This window comes from Enhydra lutris, unplaced genomic scaffold (genome assembly GCF_002288905.1).
Source record: "Enhydra lutris kenyoni isolate GAN:26980312 unplaced genomic scaffold, ASM228890v2 scaffoldscaffold5, whole genome shotgun sequence".
NCBI classification, from domain to species: domain Eukaryota; kingdom Metazoa; phylum Chordata; class Mammalia; order Carnivora; family Mustelidae; genus Enhydra; species Enhydra lutris.
In genome coordinates, this window is record NW_019154089.1 from 19,114,422 (window position 1) to 19,129,413 (window position 14,992).

General features: G+C 44.5%; 1 protein-coding gene across 1 annotated transcript in view; it reads right to left on the reverse strand.

Annotated features, from left to right (window-relative positions):
• Nucleotides 1-14,992, reverse strand: part of LOC111140871 (dedicator of cytokinesis 2) — a 406,275-nt gene that overhangs the window by 90,858 nt on the left and 300,425 nt on the right. Inside the window, exon 28 of the mRNA XM_022493104.1 lies at nucleotides 1,861-1,959. Coding sequence (XP_022348812.1) covers nucleotides 1,861-1,959 — 99 coding nt within the window. The remainder of the gene's footprint in view (nucleotides 1-1,860; nucleotides 1,960-14,992) is intronic.

The window sequence follows — 14,992 nt, forward strand, 5'->3', positions numbered from 1 at the left end:
TGCTGTATCTACTCTTGGGAAATGTTGAAATCCATAGGAAACCCATTCAGAGCTCTTTTCTTAAGCTAGTGGTTTTCAAATTATTATAACAGTATAAGTCTTTGCCCAAGGAAAATACTACCCAGAACCAAATATATAAAATAGATAAAAGTAGAATAGCTGTGGTTGGGTGTGTGTGTGTGTGTGTGTGTGTGTGTGTGTGCGTGTGTTTATGGTAAAACATAGTGAGGATGAGGATGGGAGGAATATAATTTGAAAATCACTACTTTAAGCTAAATTACAAAATTCTGGAAATGAGACTGGTTCCTCTTCAGCAGTCTTTGCTTCTCAGGAAAATTACCTCAATGCTTTAAGTCCCAGTTTCCACATCAGCAGAATGGGGATAACATTTAATTCAAAGAGTTTCTATGAAGATTACGAGCACTGGCTAAAAGGTGCTCAGCACAGAGCCTGGCCCACTATAAGTGCTCATTTAGTCCCAGGTCAGACAATGGTGAGTATTGTTATTCATCCCTGATATGCGGTAAGGCAGATACCATCACGGGCTCCTTCCCTTCCTGTGGTAACAGAGAAGGCCTCCAGCTCATAGATGGAACACCTAGCTTCTGAATGAGAAGCATAACATGCTCTAAGGGTTAAGAGAGAAGTTCAAACCCTACTCGGCCACATACTTGCTATGTGACCTTGAGCAAGCAGATGGTAGACCTGTAAAATGTGTCTACTTATCCCTAGGTCATACTGTTGTGACAATTATGAAACAAAGTATATATGTTTAATAAGTAAGAATTTCTTTTTCCACCTTTCTTCTCACCTTTCCTTCCACTGAGGATCAAAAATTAGGAATCTGATTTTTCTATTTCCATGCTCCATGACATAGAGAACTTGGGGAAAAATCCTGGGTTATTTGGCTTTCCTTTTGTTTTATTTTTTTGTGTATGCAGAAAAAGGTTACATTTCTTGCCAATGCTGATCCACTGAAGAGACCATCTCTCTGCTGAATGGCTGAAAGAGAAGGATGTTGGCTTCCTAAAAATTCCCTTTTATGGGCCACTCTCTGAGATTGGTCCAATTTTAGTTCCCTGGGCCACTCCACGGAGAGTTGAAAGTGAGCCCCAGCAGCAGAATTCCTGAATCTAGCAGTAGTAAGAAGACATGACAGAGGTGACTGTGTTGAGGGCAAAGGGACTCCTATACCCCCAATCAGCATGGGCTGGGCTTTATGATTATAAGTCATCTGCTACAGAGCTATGAACCTACAGGCCACAGTCCATGTGTGGACTGTTCTGTACAAATGATTCCTCAGAGGCTAGAAGAGCAAGGGGGCTCAGAGGCCAACTTCCTCCATGTATTTGTGATCATAATGTAGAAATAGCTACCTAATACTGGCCACTTAATATGTGAGAGCTACTGTGCTCTCATTAACCCCTTCCCCACACCCTGACATAAATAATTTATCCCCACTCTACAGATGGGGCAACTGAGGCTTACGAGAGATAACTTGCCCATGATCACATAGCTTTCCAGTGACAAATCCTGGATGCAAATCCTAGACTGTGTGATTTTTATCACTCATGCTCTTAAGCCCCAAAATGTCCATGATTCATCAACAAACATTTGTTGAAGCATATTTAGACTAGACATTTAAGTTTCATCTCTGACAGGGACTGAAGACATGTTTCAGAAGTGGTATATACAAGCCTAACTGGAAAATAGAACTAGGGAATCACATGAACATGTTTGTAAACATAGGAACACACATACATAAGGTCCACTGGGACACCTTCTTTTCCTACAGTCTTAAGAGCCAAGAGTGTAATGCCTCCCCTACACTGCCCCCACCCCAACATCATGCTGACTCACCACAAGTTCAGAGCTGGTCTGGAAGGTCTCAATGTAGAAGGAATAATGCTGGTCACCCATCTGGTTTAAGATTGCTGTCATACATGCCACGAAGTGACTCTGTAGGAAATAAAAAAAAAAAATGCCATGAAATGGAGGAGAGAGCACCATGACATTGATCTTCCCCATTTTCTTGACTTCAGACTGGAAAATACCCCAGCCATCTCAGGCAAGTATCAAAAGCCTCTCAAGGATGGAGAATCTCCCCTTACTGGATCAGCAAATGAAACTTCCCTATGAGGAAATGGTACCTTTGGCTCATTTATGGGTTCATTCTTCAAAAAGCATTTCCTGAACACCTATTATGTGACTAGGACTGTAGTGGGAGCTCCAGGTATAGAAAATAGAGCCAGATCACTTCTCCAGCTGCTTGTACTTTGGGAAAAGGCCAGGGCCCCGGTGTCAGGAGATCTAGCCTGTATCAAGATCCTGGAGATACTTGATTTTCTGATAAATATGAAGTTCCTTCTGTGTTCCTCCACAAGAAGTCTTTTGGGTAACTGAACGTTCCTCAAGTTCACATTCCCAAAAGTAACTCCCAGAGATCAGGAATCTCTTTTGCTTCTAAAGGTTTTTGTTTTTGTTTTTTTCCCAATTAAGATGTTAGGAATAACATGCTTTCCCCAGTCAGCAAGACCAGCTGTATAATTTATGGGGCTCAGAACAAAATGAAAATGAAGAGTCCTTGTTAAAAATTATTCAGAATTTCAAAACAGCCCCAGGTCCCATTCTGAGCACCAGGTCAGGTCATACACTCAGCAAGCCAGCCCTGCCTGCCCGTGACCACCAGCCCGCTCATGTGCCATAAATGTTGAGAAAGCACATGCAAAGCTGGCAGAAAGCACAAAACTGGGACTTCCGGGAGCAGCAGCGAGGATGCTATGTTGATGGGGACCTGGAGGCTTCCACTGGGGTGAGTGGTCATGGTCACCCAGGGAGGTAAAGCCTCTCCTGCTCAGACCCCCAGGGGGTGGTGGTGAGTTTATGAAATGATCAGTTCTTTTCAAACCAGACAGAACACCACCATCGCTGTTAACCAGGTCCCACTTAAACCAAGAAAGAAGCTTTCTCATCGTGTTTCCCTCTGGCCAGGCTGGATGGCAGAAAAGAGAAATCTTGGAGTTTGAGAGGAGAGTGTGCATGCGTGTGTGTGTGTGTGTGTGTGCACGCACTCACACACACGTGTGTTTCCTCTACTCCCTCCATCTCTTCTCTCCTTTCCTCAAAGAATTCAGCTTGTGACCACTAGAGGTCTTTTCTTTTCACATGGTAGCTGCTGAGCAGTTTGTTCGGCTTTTTATTTATTCCTACGTGAGCAGACCCACTACACTTCTTGCATATAAACAGTGAAAATTACAACATAAAGGACCCATTATTCCTTCTTTTGGAGTAATTCTGCTGCTGGCCAAAGCCTGGCTCTTTTTACAAGGAAAGAGAGGACATCTCTGCAGGTAATTCTACTGTTTCAAGGTAAGAGATTTGGGTAGGTTTTATTTTTTGTGATCCGTGATCCTCTAAGAGAAAATGCTATCGCTTCTTGAACAATAGTTTACTTTTAACTCTTTGGCTTAAATGAGTCCTGGGATTATGAGCTTGTGTGTGTGTGTGTGTGTGTGTGTGTGTGTGTATGTGGGTGTGTTGGAAAATCTACCGTTGTCAGAACTGCAGGCTGCCCCAAATGCATAGATACGGAGTGCTTGTTATTTCCAATGGCTTGATTTGAATTTGAAGTGGGGGGGAAAAAGCAAAAAACAAACCTCAGAGCTCAAGTTGCTTGGAATTACCTTGAAAAGACTGCATTGTGTTAAGCCTTGTTTAGAGAAACTTCCATGCTTCATTTAAAAAATAATAATAATAAAAGGGGAAAGGGTCCTGGTCCCCATCTAGAGAAAGTGACCATTTTATGAAAGAAACCACTATTTTTTATAAGGACCTGCTCAGTGTGTCAGAGTCCATCAGTCAATCAAAATTACTTTTACCAGCTTATTCATTTCTTCCTTCTAACTACCACATAGAAAAATACAGCTCAGTACCTTACAGCAGGATTTGTAGAGCAATGTGACTGAAGTTTGGCCAAGTTACATGCATTTGGCTGTTAATGAAAAAGGACAGTGTTTTACATCTGTCTGCAAGCACCCCTTCTTTTCCTGCCCTGGTGTCTAGCCCACCTTAGCACCAAATCGGTCAGAAATCACACCAATGTGACCGATTGATTAGTGAAATGGCATGAGATGCCAGCCGCAGTTTCATATTCAGAAAAGGCTCCTTTCTGTCATGTATATTAAATAACAAAGCAAAAACAACAACAACAACAACAAAAAACCCTCTTTGTCACATAACGATAGAATGATGGAATAACATTATGCCTTTCTGACGTTTATCCTTTTTTTAGTAATATCCTCAACATGGCAATCCAGCTCTTTGCTTCCTGCCCCCTTCCCTTTCTATGAGTTTGAGACCTTACTTCCATATCCACCATATTTTAAATGTTTAGAAAGAGAGAGAGGAGGGAGGGAGTGTGATGCACTATCCACTCAGACACTCCTCTCACTGACATTGCTCAAACTTTATAGCGTAGGAGCCAGATCTCCCAGTCCTGTCGGCAGCATGGAAAAGCCTGAGTGCTGCATGGGGGCAGCAGGGTGGAGGGATGCCCTGCAGTCCGGGCTGTTGAGAATCCCCCTCTTGCCATCCCCGGCAGAAACCGTGTAGGTGACATATATTTACTACCAAAGCAGGAGGCAGCCACTCATCCATAGCCAAGCAGCATACCAGGTGCCTAGATGGGAAATTGCTTCTTAAAAACAGAATAAATACCAGGGGGATCTGCATCTTAAATCCCAGAGAGAAACTGTATCCGAGACGCTGGTTACAAACCAGGCAGAGTCACCTCAGCTCCGTTCGTTTGGGGTGGTTGAAAATGTAGCTAATGAATCACAGCATGAAGAGACACAGCTTGAAACTAGGTCAAACGTGTAAAAATAAGTGCAATCATCGCAGACACTTGGCTGATGAGGGGCTACTTAACGCCTTGAGTGGCAGGGCTTATTTGCCACATAGAACACTCTTCAGCGATCCGCGACAATCAATCCTCTTAATTAATTCAGCCCATCAGTATGGAGAGAGGTCTCGCACACCTGGGAGAGCACTGAAGCTCCAAAGGAAAACAGCCAGGGTCTCTTCACTGTGTGATGGCAAGAGAGAAAAGAGAAACCCAGTGTCATGTGATTAATATTAATTAGCGGGGATACTAGGTGATTAGGATCAGAAGAGAAGCCCTCCCCAAATCATTTGGCTCCTTTGCATTAAAAAACCCACCATCATCATACCCTCAGATTGATAAGGCCAAGAGTTGGGTGCACGTCACTCAACTTAAACATATCTATTTAACCATCCCGAAGGCAAACACACTTACACACACACACACACACACACACACACACACATACACACACACAGAGTCAAGCCCCCTGCAGTGCTGAGAGGACCAGGAAGAGGCTCTCGGTTTGCCCTGCCTTGAAAACCAAGCAACCAAGGGGCAGAGGGGTCTGGTTGGTGCGGATGCATCCCCCACTCACCTGAGATTGTGGGAGGGATGAGCTCACAGAAGGAGGGAAGCAGCTAACTTTGGGAGCTTGCTACCTAAATGCCAACATTACTACGCGGTACCAGCTGGTGACACGTTGCTATAGTAACTTCAAATAATGTGCAGGGACAAAGTAAAATAAAATATAGAAAGCGCCAAGGAGAGGAGATGAAGGAAAGTTTTCATACCAAGGGAGGCAGTTAGGGAGATGAAAAGTTCTCTCTCTCAGACCATTTATCTCCTTGGGAGACTAAGAGTGGCCAAATGCCATCCTCAGGTGGCTTCTCCATTCACCCCCACGTCTGCCATGTGGTTATGTAACAGATTTAATTCTTGGGTGGAACTGGCACTGTCTGGGTGGTGGATCAGGACCTGAAGTGGGAGGCTGTGGTGTTAGGAACAACAGGGACTCTGAAACCCCTTCATCATAGAGCTTTGTCGGGCACGTAGTGATCTTTGGGGAAACCAGTGTATTGTTCTGTCTTAGCAACTATCACGTTCTAGGCACTGTGCTGGGTGCCAGAGTGCAGCAGGGAGTGGGATGGATAAGGCTGGGCTCCTAAGAGTTTACACCTGTTCCGCCAGGATGTAGAGTGTCAGAGTGGGGGCCTGGGAGCCAGCCAGCCTGACTTCAAACCTTATCTCTATCTCTTCCTTGTTGTGTGACCTTGGGCAGGATCTTGTGCCTCAGTGTCCTCATCTGAAGAATGGGATAGAAATATTCCTTACTTCATACAGTGTGGGTGAGGATTAAATAAAAAAGCACTTAGAACATGGAAAGCCCTCGATAATGATCACCTATTATTTTTACTGTCGTGGTTGCTGACTGTGATCCAGAGAAACTATGCAGATTAGTTCATTGAGATTCCTGACCTGGGTGAGAGAAATGATGACGTCACCTACCCATGACTGGCTGTGGACACATCAAGTGCTCCCAATCACAGCTCAGTGATCCTTGACTCTGAACGTGCCTTGATTAACAACATACCCAAAGTCCACCTGTTAAGTAAATAAATGTGAGCCTCTTGGACTGGGGCATGTTGGAAGGTTTCTTTTATTTGGGGACAGTTGCCAGTGGGTGGGAAGAGTGACAACAGTGCCCAAATTGTTCAAAAGCATGAAATACAATGGTCTTCATCAAAAACTTATTCTCCCAGCTGTTTGGCCTTAGGATGTGTCTGTCTCTGTGTGCAGTGGCGTTCTTTGGTTCCCTGGGGATCCTGCTGTGTGATAGAGTAAACCAAGTCACCCTCTTTCAGGGGAAGCTTCCTGATGGGCACAGATCCCAGGGTTTCATGTGGCCTGCTCCATGTCAAAGGCACAACATCACAGGAAAACAGAAAAGTGTCACTTGGTTGCTGTATATTCTGGATATGCTCTGACACATTCCATCTGTACAACATGACAACTGTTGTAGAGTTAGCTGCGCGCACTTCTGCCTGGTGCTGTGGGCATTAATGATGGCTCAACTACCCGGCATCGCTAGGGCCAGAACTACAGGTATCTCCTTGGACAGCTAGCCTCACTGACAAGGAGCAGGAAATGAAGGATAAACGAGGCTGTTCTGAATCAAGGCTGGAAGAGGAGACTGAATTGGTAACATACTCTTCCTTTGAAACTAACACATTCTGATCCTTTTTGGAGCCTATGCATGTGGCTCTGTGGTGTGAGATCACTTTAAATCTTCAAAAGGATACAGTTGATCCCAAGGAGAGATGGAAGGCAAGGAAATTCCATTCATTCATTCCTTGTGCTCAAGACTCTACATTCATCATGTCCCTGACCCATCTCAACAACTTCATGGAGTCAACTTTATGCCTATTTTACAGATGAGGAAATTGAGACGTATGGATGTCAGGCAGCTTGCCTAGACAGACATTTAGTATATGATGGAACAGGAATTAAAATCTGGATCTTTCTAACTCCAAAACCTGCGTTCTTTTCATAAATGCAGTGTGTCTCCCATGTCAGACCCGTTAGCTCCACCTGGGAAGAGATTTTTATCGACTTATTCATTGCTCTATCACCAGAATCTAGAATTGAATTTGCACTTAGTGTGGACTCAATAAATATGTGTTAGGTGAGAGACTGAATTTATTATAGTATTCCCCCATCTCTAAATGAATATTATAGGGACCACTCCACACACAAACTCTGAAAAGTTAGGGTCATGGATAGAACATCTTTGCCTTAGGAGGGCTTGAAAGTGAAAGAATTTTTGTTCCACTTCTGAGTATACTCCATCTTAAATTACATTGGATCAAGCCAGAGTGAGATCATTCTTTCACACATTCCTTAATTCAACAAATATTTCCTGAGTACCTATTATATCCCAGGCTTATTTCTAGTTGTGGGGGATACAACCAGGAATGAGAGTAACAAAAATTGTTCTTAATGAGCTCTCACCCCCATTGGTTAGAGGGCCAGGGATGGAGAAACACATTAGAAGTGAGTGAGTACACAAGTAAGATTATTTTAGGCAGTGATAGCTGCTACTAATGACATAGCACCAAGGAATGAGATAGGGATAGAATGGGAAGAAAACCATTTTCAATAGGGGAGATAAAGGCAGCCTCTTAGAGAGCTGGTATTTGAGTAGAAATATGAATGACGAGAGTCAGTCATGCAAAAACCTGGCAGAACAGCATTCCAGGCAATTAAACAGCAGATTCAAAGGCCCTGGGGTAGGATGTGCTTGGAATGCTGGAGGATCCAAAAGAAGGCCAGCATAGCTAGAAGGTATAAAACGAGGGAAGATGCTGTATAAGATGAGAGCAGATAGACAGTCAAGAACCAAATCCTGGGAGCCCTTGGAGATCAGGGGCAAGCGTTTGTGTTTTCCTTCAAGTGCAAAAGGAGGCCATTGATTTGGGTTTTAAAAATCTCTCTTGCTGCTGAGTGTTGCAAGAACTCCCCTTTAAAGAGGCAGTTTCCACATCTTACCACACAACCCCATCTCCAAAACACTGTACTAGACTGTTCCCAGGATCAACATTGACTCTTCCTGATTCATGGTAGTGTCACCACCCTTCAGCAAATGCTTCTCAGTAAATGACCACTTTAGAGCAGACTCTAGCCCTCCCTGGGCAGGCAAGAGAGTGGACTCTGGTTTTATGTGGATCCTATCTGTCTTTAAGCTTAGTGGGCTTATCTCCCTGTTGTTCAGAGTTGAATAGAAGGGAGCCTGCTCCAGTGGCGCCCAGGCTCTCCCATTTGCATCTTTGGGACCTGAGAAACCTGCTTGCCAGTAAGGGACTGTCATTCAGGACACCCCAGTTTTTAACTGAATGGAAGATGATTTTTCTAAACACTTCTAATAGCATTTGTGAAGATGTGGGTGAGGAAGTTCGTAAATGTCATTGCAAGAAGAATAGTTTCAGAAACAAGGATTTATTCTCAGCACATATACCGGTGATGACCCTCCAGTCTTTGCACCAAATGCCTCAGGAAAGGCTGTGCAAAAAACTCTGTTTGGAGTCCTGGATAATACGGTTCTGTCCTCAGTTCACTTCTCCCTGCGAAATAGCAAAGCCAGGAGCATCACTGGGTTGTGGGCTCTGGATGAATATTCCAAGCAGCCCCTCATCTTCCCTTGCAAACATTTGCATCAAGGTTAAGTAGGACACCAAGATCAACCTTCAACAGAAAAACGTATCACAAAAGAATATTATGTCTCGGGCAGAAGGCACTGTGGGCTACAAGACAATAAGAACTATCATTTAAAGGGCCAAGTGTGTATCAGGCAGCATGCTAAGCCCTTTACTTATCCATCAGTAAGGACTTTTTATAAGGTTGTGGCAAGGGAAGAAAAGAACTAGAAGAAGGAGAAGGTAATATTAGTTGGACATTTGTGTCAGACACTGTGCAAAAATGTACCCCGATGGTCACGATGCCACATGTTTTGAGCACTCACTCTGGGCCAAGCACTAATATGCTTTATTTCATTTTATCCTCCCAACATTCAGGCAATCTTGATAAAACCATGTGGACTTTACAGATGGAAACCAAGAAGCAGAGAGGTGACATGACTTGCCTAGCTAGATCAGCTTGACCCCAGAATGCTTTTGTTTTCTTTAGAAAAAAGAAAAAGACATTACTGTTTTATGAACATGTTATAATCTTAGTAATAGGAAAATTAAGCAAAACCTCAAAGTACAGTGAAGAAAGAAAAAGTGCATAACATTTTACCTTACTTACTGTCCTCCCTGCCTAACTAGCCTTGAATGTGGAGAACATTCAACATGCCACTCAATTCAGTAAACGTCTCGAATATTAAGAAACATTCTAGAAATGTCTTGTGCTTATACTGAGACAGAAGGATGGATGGAAGGATGAATGGGTGGGTGGGTGGAGCTAGCTTGGCAGGTTATACAGGGAGATAGGCCAGTTGATACGGGTAGACACAGAGTTACATAGACAGGATCCGCTGCCTTAATGACTGTACTCTATGGTTTATGAGTCTCCCATGATTTTAGCCTCAACTGAGGATAACTGCTCCATTTTCTGCATTGCTTAGGGTGTTGAAGGCCAAGATGGGTTCAGAGTGGATCATCAATGCCACACGCTAGGAAATTTATCTGGTTTCCCATAGCAGCAGCTTTCCTGGAAGGCACTGGACAGGGCATCCTAAGTACTAGGAGCAAATGCCAGTTCTCTTCAAATGCCCTGGAACTTTGGACAAGTTGCATGATCTCTATGGCCCTGCTTCTCTTGTCTCTGAAACAGAGTACTACCTATATCACTCTTGTCTCTGAAACATAGTACTATGTATATCCCTGTCGTGAGGACGAAGTGGAAGGCGTGTGCAGAGCTCCCGGGTAGGGCCTGGCTCACCAGCGACACTCAGCAAGCCTTCTTGCAATGCTCAGCCTCAGCCCTCTTTCCAGTTTACCAGAACAGTTCGTTGATCAACTGGGGAAGAGTAGAGTTAGCTTTCGGTTGACTCGTGGAGGATGATTTAAACCTCCCTGTGGACCTGGAGAGCTGCATTGCGGGTGATGATTTATACCTCTCTCCCTGCCCTTTGTTTCCCTTTACAGAGTCTCCACATTTGAAGGAGAGGAGGGGCAGGCAGACAAATGTGTTTACAGACAACCCGGCAGCCCAGAAAGAGGGTTTTCAGGAGGGTGGATTATTTTGTGGGTAAAAGGGCTGCTTTAGTTTACCTGTTGTGTTTTCTTCATGAGGAGTGAAGAAGGTCTGTCTCTCACATTGTGTTTCCAACTTCAAGCCCAACTTTCCCAGCAGGACTCTCCTAGCAACTCCCCAGTCTCTTCCAAATGGGTCTAGCTGTCCCTGCTATAAGTGACCTGCTGGTCCAGCCTGCTCCGCTCCTTGGGTCCTAGTAGGATAATAATGGACTGGGTGTGTGTAGAGGTGCCTCTTTGCAACACCTCCTTGATCGCTCAGCTCCGCGGTGCTCAAATGAAGCAAAGGCATACTGATGCGTAATTCCTAATCCACATCAGGGAAGGATTTTCTCCTTTCCCAGACAGTTCTTCACTCCTCACTCCTAATCAATTAGTTAGCAAATATTCACTCAGCACCTATTCTCTGGAAGGAGCTATATTGACCGACTACACACCAAAGGTCTCAGGGTATAAGGAAGAACATTCATCTCTCTCTCTCTCTCTCTCTCTATCCATCCATCCCTATAGTAATTCTCAACTAGGACAGTCTGTCATATTTAGGGGAGAGGGGAAGGTTGCCTAAAGGCCAGGGATGCTACTAAACACCCTATAATAATACACAGGCCAGCCCCAATAAGAAACACTGATCCGACTCAAAATGTCACTAGTGCCGAAACTGAGAAACTCTGATCTGTAGAGAGATATACATTGTGATGCCGGATGACAGGCACAAAATGAGTGCTATAAGCAAAATTTTCTCTAGGCTTGTAAGAAGTGGAAATGACCTTTGTGGGTAGGGATGATCCGGGAAAATTTCACAGAGCATGAGGGGGTTTGAGGAACTAAGTGATTGAAAGAGACTAAGATAAAAATGGGAAAGGACATCTTAGATCTATAATAGAAAATACATTTCATTTTATAATTTGATGAATTTGATTGATTGGTAGTAACTGCTTCAAGAGCTGTGTGGGAAATGATTCCTCGGCCAAGTCCTAGCTCAGCAGGAAAGAGTGTGTTGATTGATTAGTGATGTCTGTGCTAGGTAAGGGAGGGGGAGGGAGAGTGGCGAGGCTGAGAAATTGCTGTCCCACTTTTGTATGTGGAACAGGATGAGGAAAGACGCAGAGGTGGAACTGTGCAGAGTGTTTTGGTACAGCCAGAGTTCATAGAGGGAGATCACGAGAGAGATTTGGAGGGACAGACTGGAAGGGCCTTGAATGCCAGGCTGAGGGCTTTGACCCTCAATCTGCAGGTAACGGGAAGCCACGCAGGCACCTGCCTACTGGGTTGCCTTCCAGCCAGCTCCACTGACAAGGTCTTAAGAATGAAAGAAAGCTACCCAAAGTCCTTGCTCCTCATTTCTATAAAGAGAGTACTATTTCATCTGTTAAAGTAAAAACTGGCGGAATCATCATACTCTGGCTTTTATGAAGCTGATTCCAATGATGAAAAAAATCCTATGAAACTGAACTCAGAGATAACTGTTTGAAAAACTGACTCCAAGGGTTCCCATTAATGAGCTCCTGTAAAACCCTTTTAGATAGAGCATTCTTTCTGATGTCCTTCATGGAAAAAAAAAAAAAAAAAGCCTCAAGGAAAAGGGGGCAGAATGGAGTGGATGGAGTGGGAGACCATTCCTGGGCCTCAGGTTCCAGCTGACCTCTGGATGAGGACACGGCTCTGCCTGCTGATCTGGTGTTTCCTGTCAGCCCCCAGCTCTCTCGACAGGCTGGCTCCTTAGGCTCTTTCCTTTCTATCCTGGCAATGATACCTCATTGATTTATTGGTTTGCAATTTTCCAAATGACATCATACTCCATTTTTTTTTTTTCATTCTTTCCCTTTGCTCACCCCCCTCCTTTTAAATTCCCATTTGTCCCACTTCTACTTCCCTGTCCTTTGGAATGGTAACAACACCTTCCAATTACTCCTCTGCAGTACGCATTAGCTGCCTGCTGACTCCCTCTCCCCGTCATCATTAATAAAGGTGACACTGCAGCTTGGCATGAGTGCAGGTCCTCCCCCACCTGCCCTCCCCACCCCTCTCTTGGAGCAGAAGGCTCCCCAGCCACAGAGCCCCTGCCTTTGACGCTTTCTTCCTGTACCCAGCTCCCACCCTAGTGTTCTAATCCACGTTCAATTAAAGAAGATCCAGTGACACAATAAAAATGCCATCCAGAGAGCTGGACTGGGGGTGCCCAGATATCATCAGATCAACATACTACAACCCCATATCTACTAATTCTATCTGGAAAAGAAAAAAAAAAAAAAAAGATGTCACAGTTGTCTGGGCTGATTTGTTCTTCAAAACCCCTGCTGACTCTTTCACCCTGGCAGGCCTGGAGAATTCCTAGCAAAAGTCTAATCAGAGTTAAAGCTTAGAATTAGAGAAAGGATGGGATGGGTGATCCTTGGGAGCCCTTGGAGAAGCCATGGACCAGAGAGGTTTGATGGTTTCCCAATGGTCACACAGCTGCCGAGAGCGCCAGGGCTGGTGCTAGAACCCAGCTGTTCTGACTGCAGTGTTCAATCAAATATACCATTCTTCCCTGCCTCCAAATGCTGGCCCTGACCTCCAAGTTCCCTACAAACAAAGTGACGATCCTTTTCCTATCTCCACCAAGGGGTTGTCCTGATACCTAGAATAAATGGACCTCAATTAATACCTAAGGCTGTTGCTTGAGATGCACATGCTCTCTTTTCCTCACCACGTAGGTTTCCGGATTTGGGGAAGAACAAGCCATTGAACACAAATTTAATCTTTCAAAAAAATGGAATGGGTGTCTCTATCACCACCGTTCATCCTTGCTTTGATCGATTACGTGCTGTGCCCAGCATCCAAATCAGCATCAAACTGAAAAACCAAACGATTGACCACTGAAGTCACTCTGCGAAATGAAAATTGTCTGAATGTGCCTCGGGGCAGGAGCAGGGTGGGATGTGGGAGGTTTTGCTTATGACGCTTTGCTCTGAGATCTCAAACTGACAGTCCGCGGCACTCACACGGTGCACAGGAATGGTTTGTTGGGCCGGCATGGTGTTTTTAAAACATGTGACTTCTGTGCCAATAAGACTCAAACAAAAAATAAAATAAATAACAATAAAAAGGAAAACATTTGACTCTTGGGTCAACATTTAAAAAACGAATTGTTGGAAGACCCAGATATACCATTCTGTATCCCCACATGGCAGCACTGGGGGACACCTCCTGACGTGAACAGGGCCCATGAGGGGTGAACGTGCACTTGCCTGGTATCCCAGGCCTGACCTCATTCTAGGTCACACTTCCTGGTTTGTTGGGGACTTGTCTGGTTTTAGCACTTAAGTCCCATGTCCCAGGAAACTGCTCTTACCAGGACAGTTGGTCAGTCTACCTCGTTTTTGTGTTTTGTTTTATTTTGTTTTACATCCTTGCCTGGTCCCTGTGGGCATGTACACATATGACCTCTTCCCCACCAATTCGTTTGAGCCCAAATGCCTCCCCAGAATGACATGCAAGGCTGCCCAGAAACTGAATCCTGCTTCTCCTCACCTCCCCAACCTACATGCCAAATTTATCTCCTCTCCCTTAGTGTCTGCACAAGTTAAGGATGCCTTCTTTTACACACCATGAAGTCCAATTCATTTTTCAAGACCCATGCACGGGCCATTCCCTCCTTCAGGAAGCCTTCTCTGGTTCCATCTGATGCTCTTCTGCCCCATTCCACGGCAATATTTAGCATCCCAAAGTCTAAGAACATCTTGGGGGGAGGTCCTATCACTGACATCCAACTCTCCTTCTGCTTGTAACATGGAATCATAATCATATGTCCATGTGTCTGTGTTGTCCACTAGTCGCAGAGGTACTCAAGGACAGAGACCTCCTATATCCTGTATTCTCAATGCTTGACTCATGGAAAGTGCTTAGTAAAAGGTTTTTCAAATGAGGGAGAGAATGAATGAGACAACCCCCATCAAAGAGCTCGGGGGGACTACCTTACTTACTATGATTTTAAAGAAAAAAAGGTCTTCTTGGGGCACCTGGATGGCACAGTCATTAGAGCATCTGACTCTTAATTTCAGCTCAGGTCATGATCTCAGGGTTGTAAGATCCAGTCCTATGCTGGGCTCCGTGCTCAGCATGGAGTCTAATTAAGACTCGCTCTCTCTTTCCCTCTCTCCCTCCCCCCATGCTCTCTCTCATAAATAAATAAATAAATATTTATAAAGAAAAGGAAAGAAAAGAAGAGAAAAGAAAAAAGGTCTTCTTAACTATCCCAGTGCCCACAGGGCCTCTGTTTCTTAGCTGATTGGCCTGAGTCATATTCTAAGCTAGAACAACCCATCTGTGACTGGGGTCAAGCTGTCATTCTTTTGGACATTTATCTTAAGATCATAAG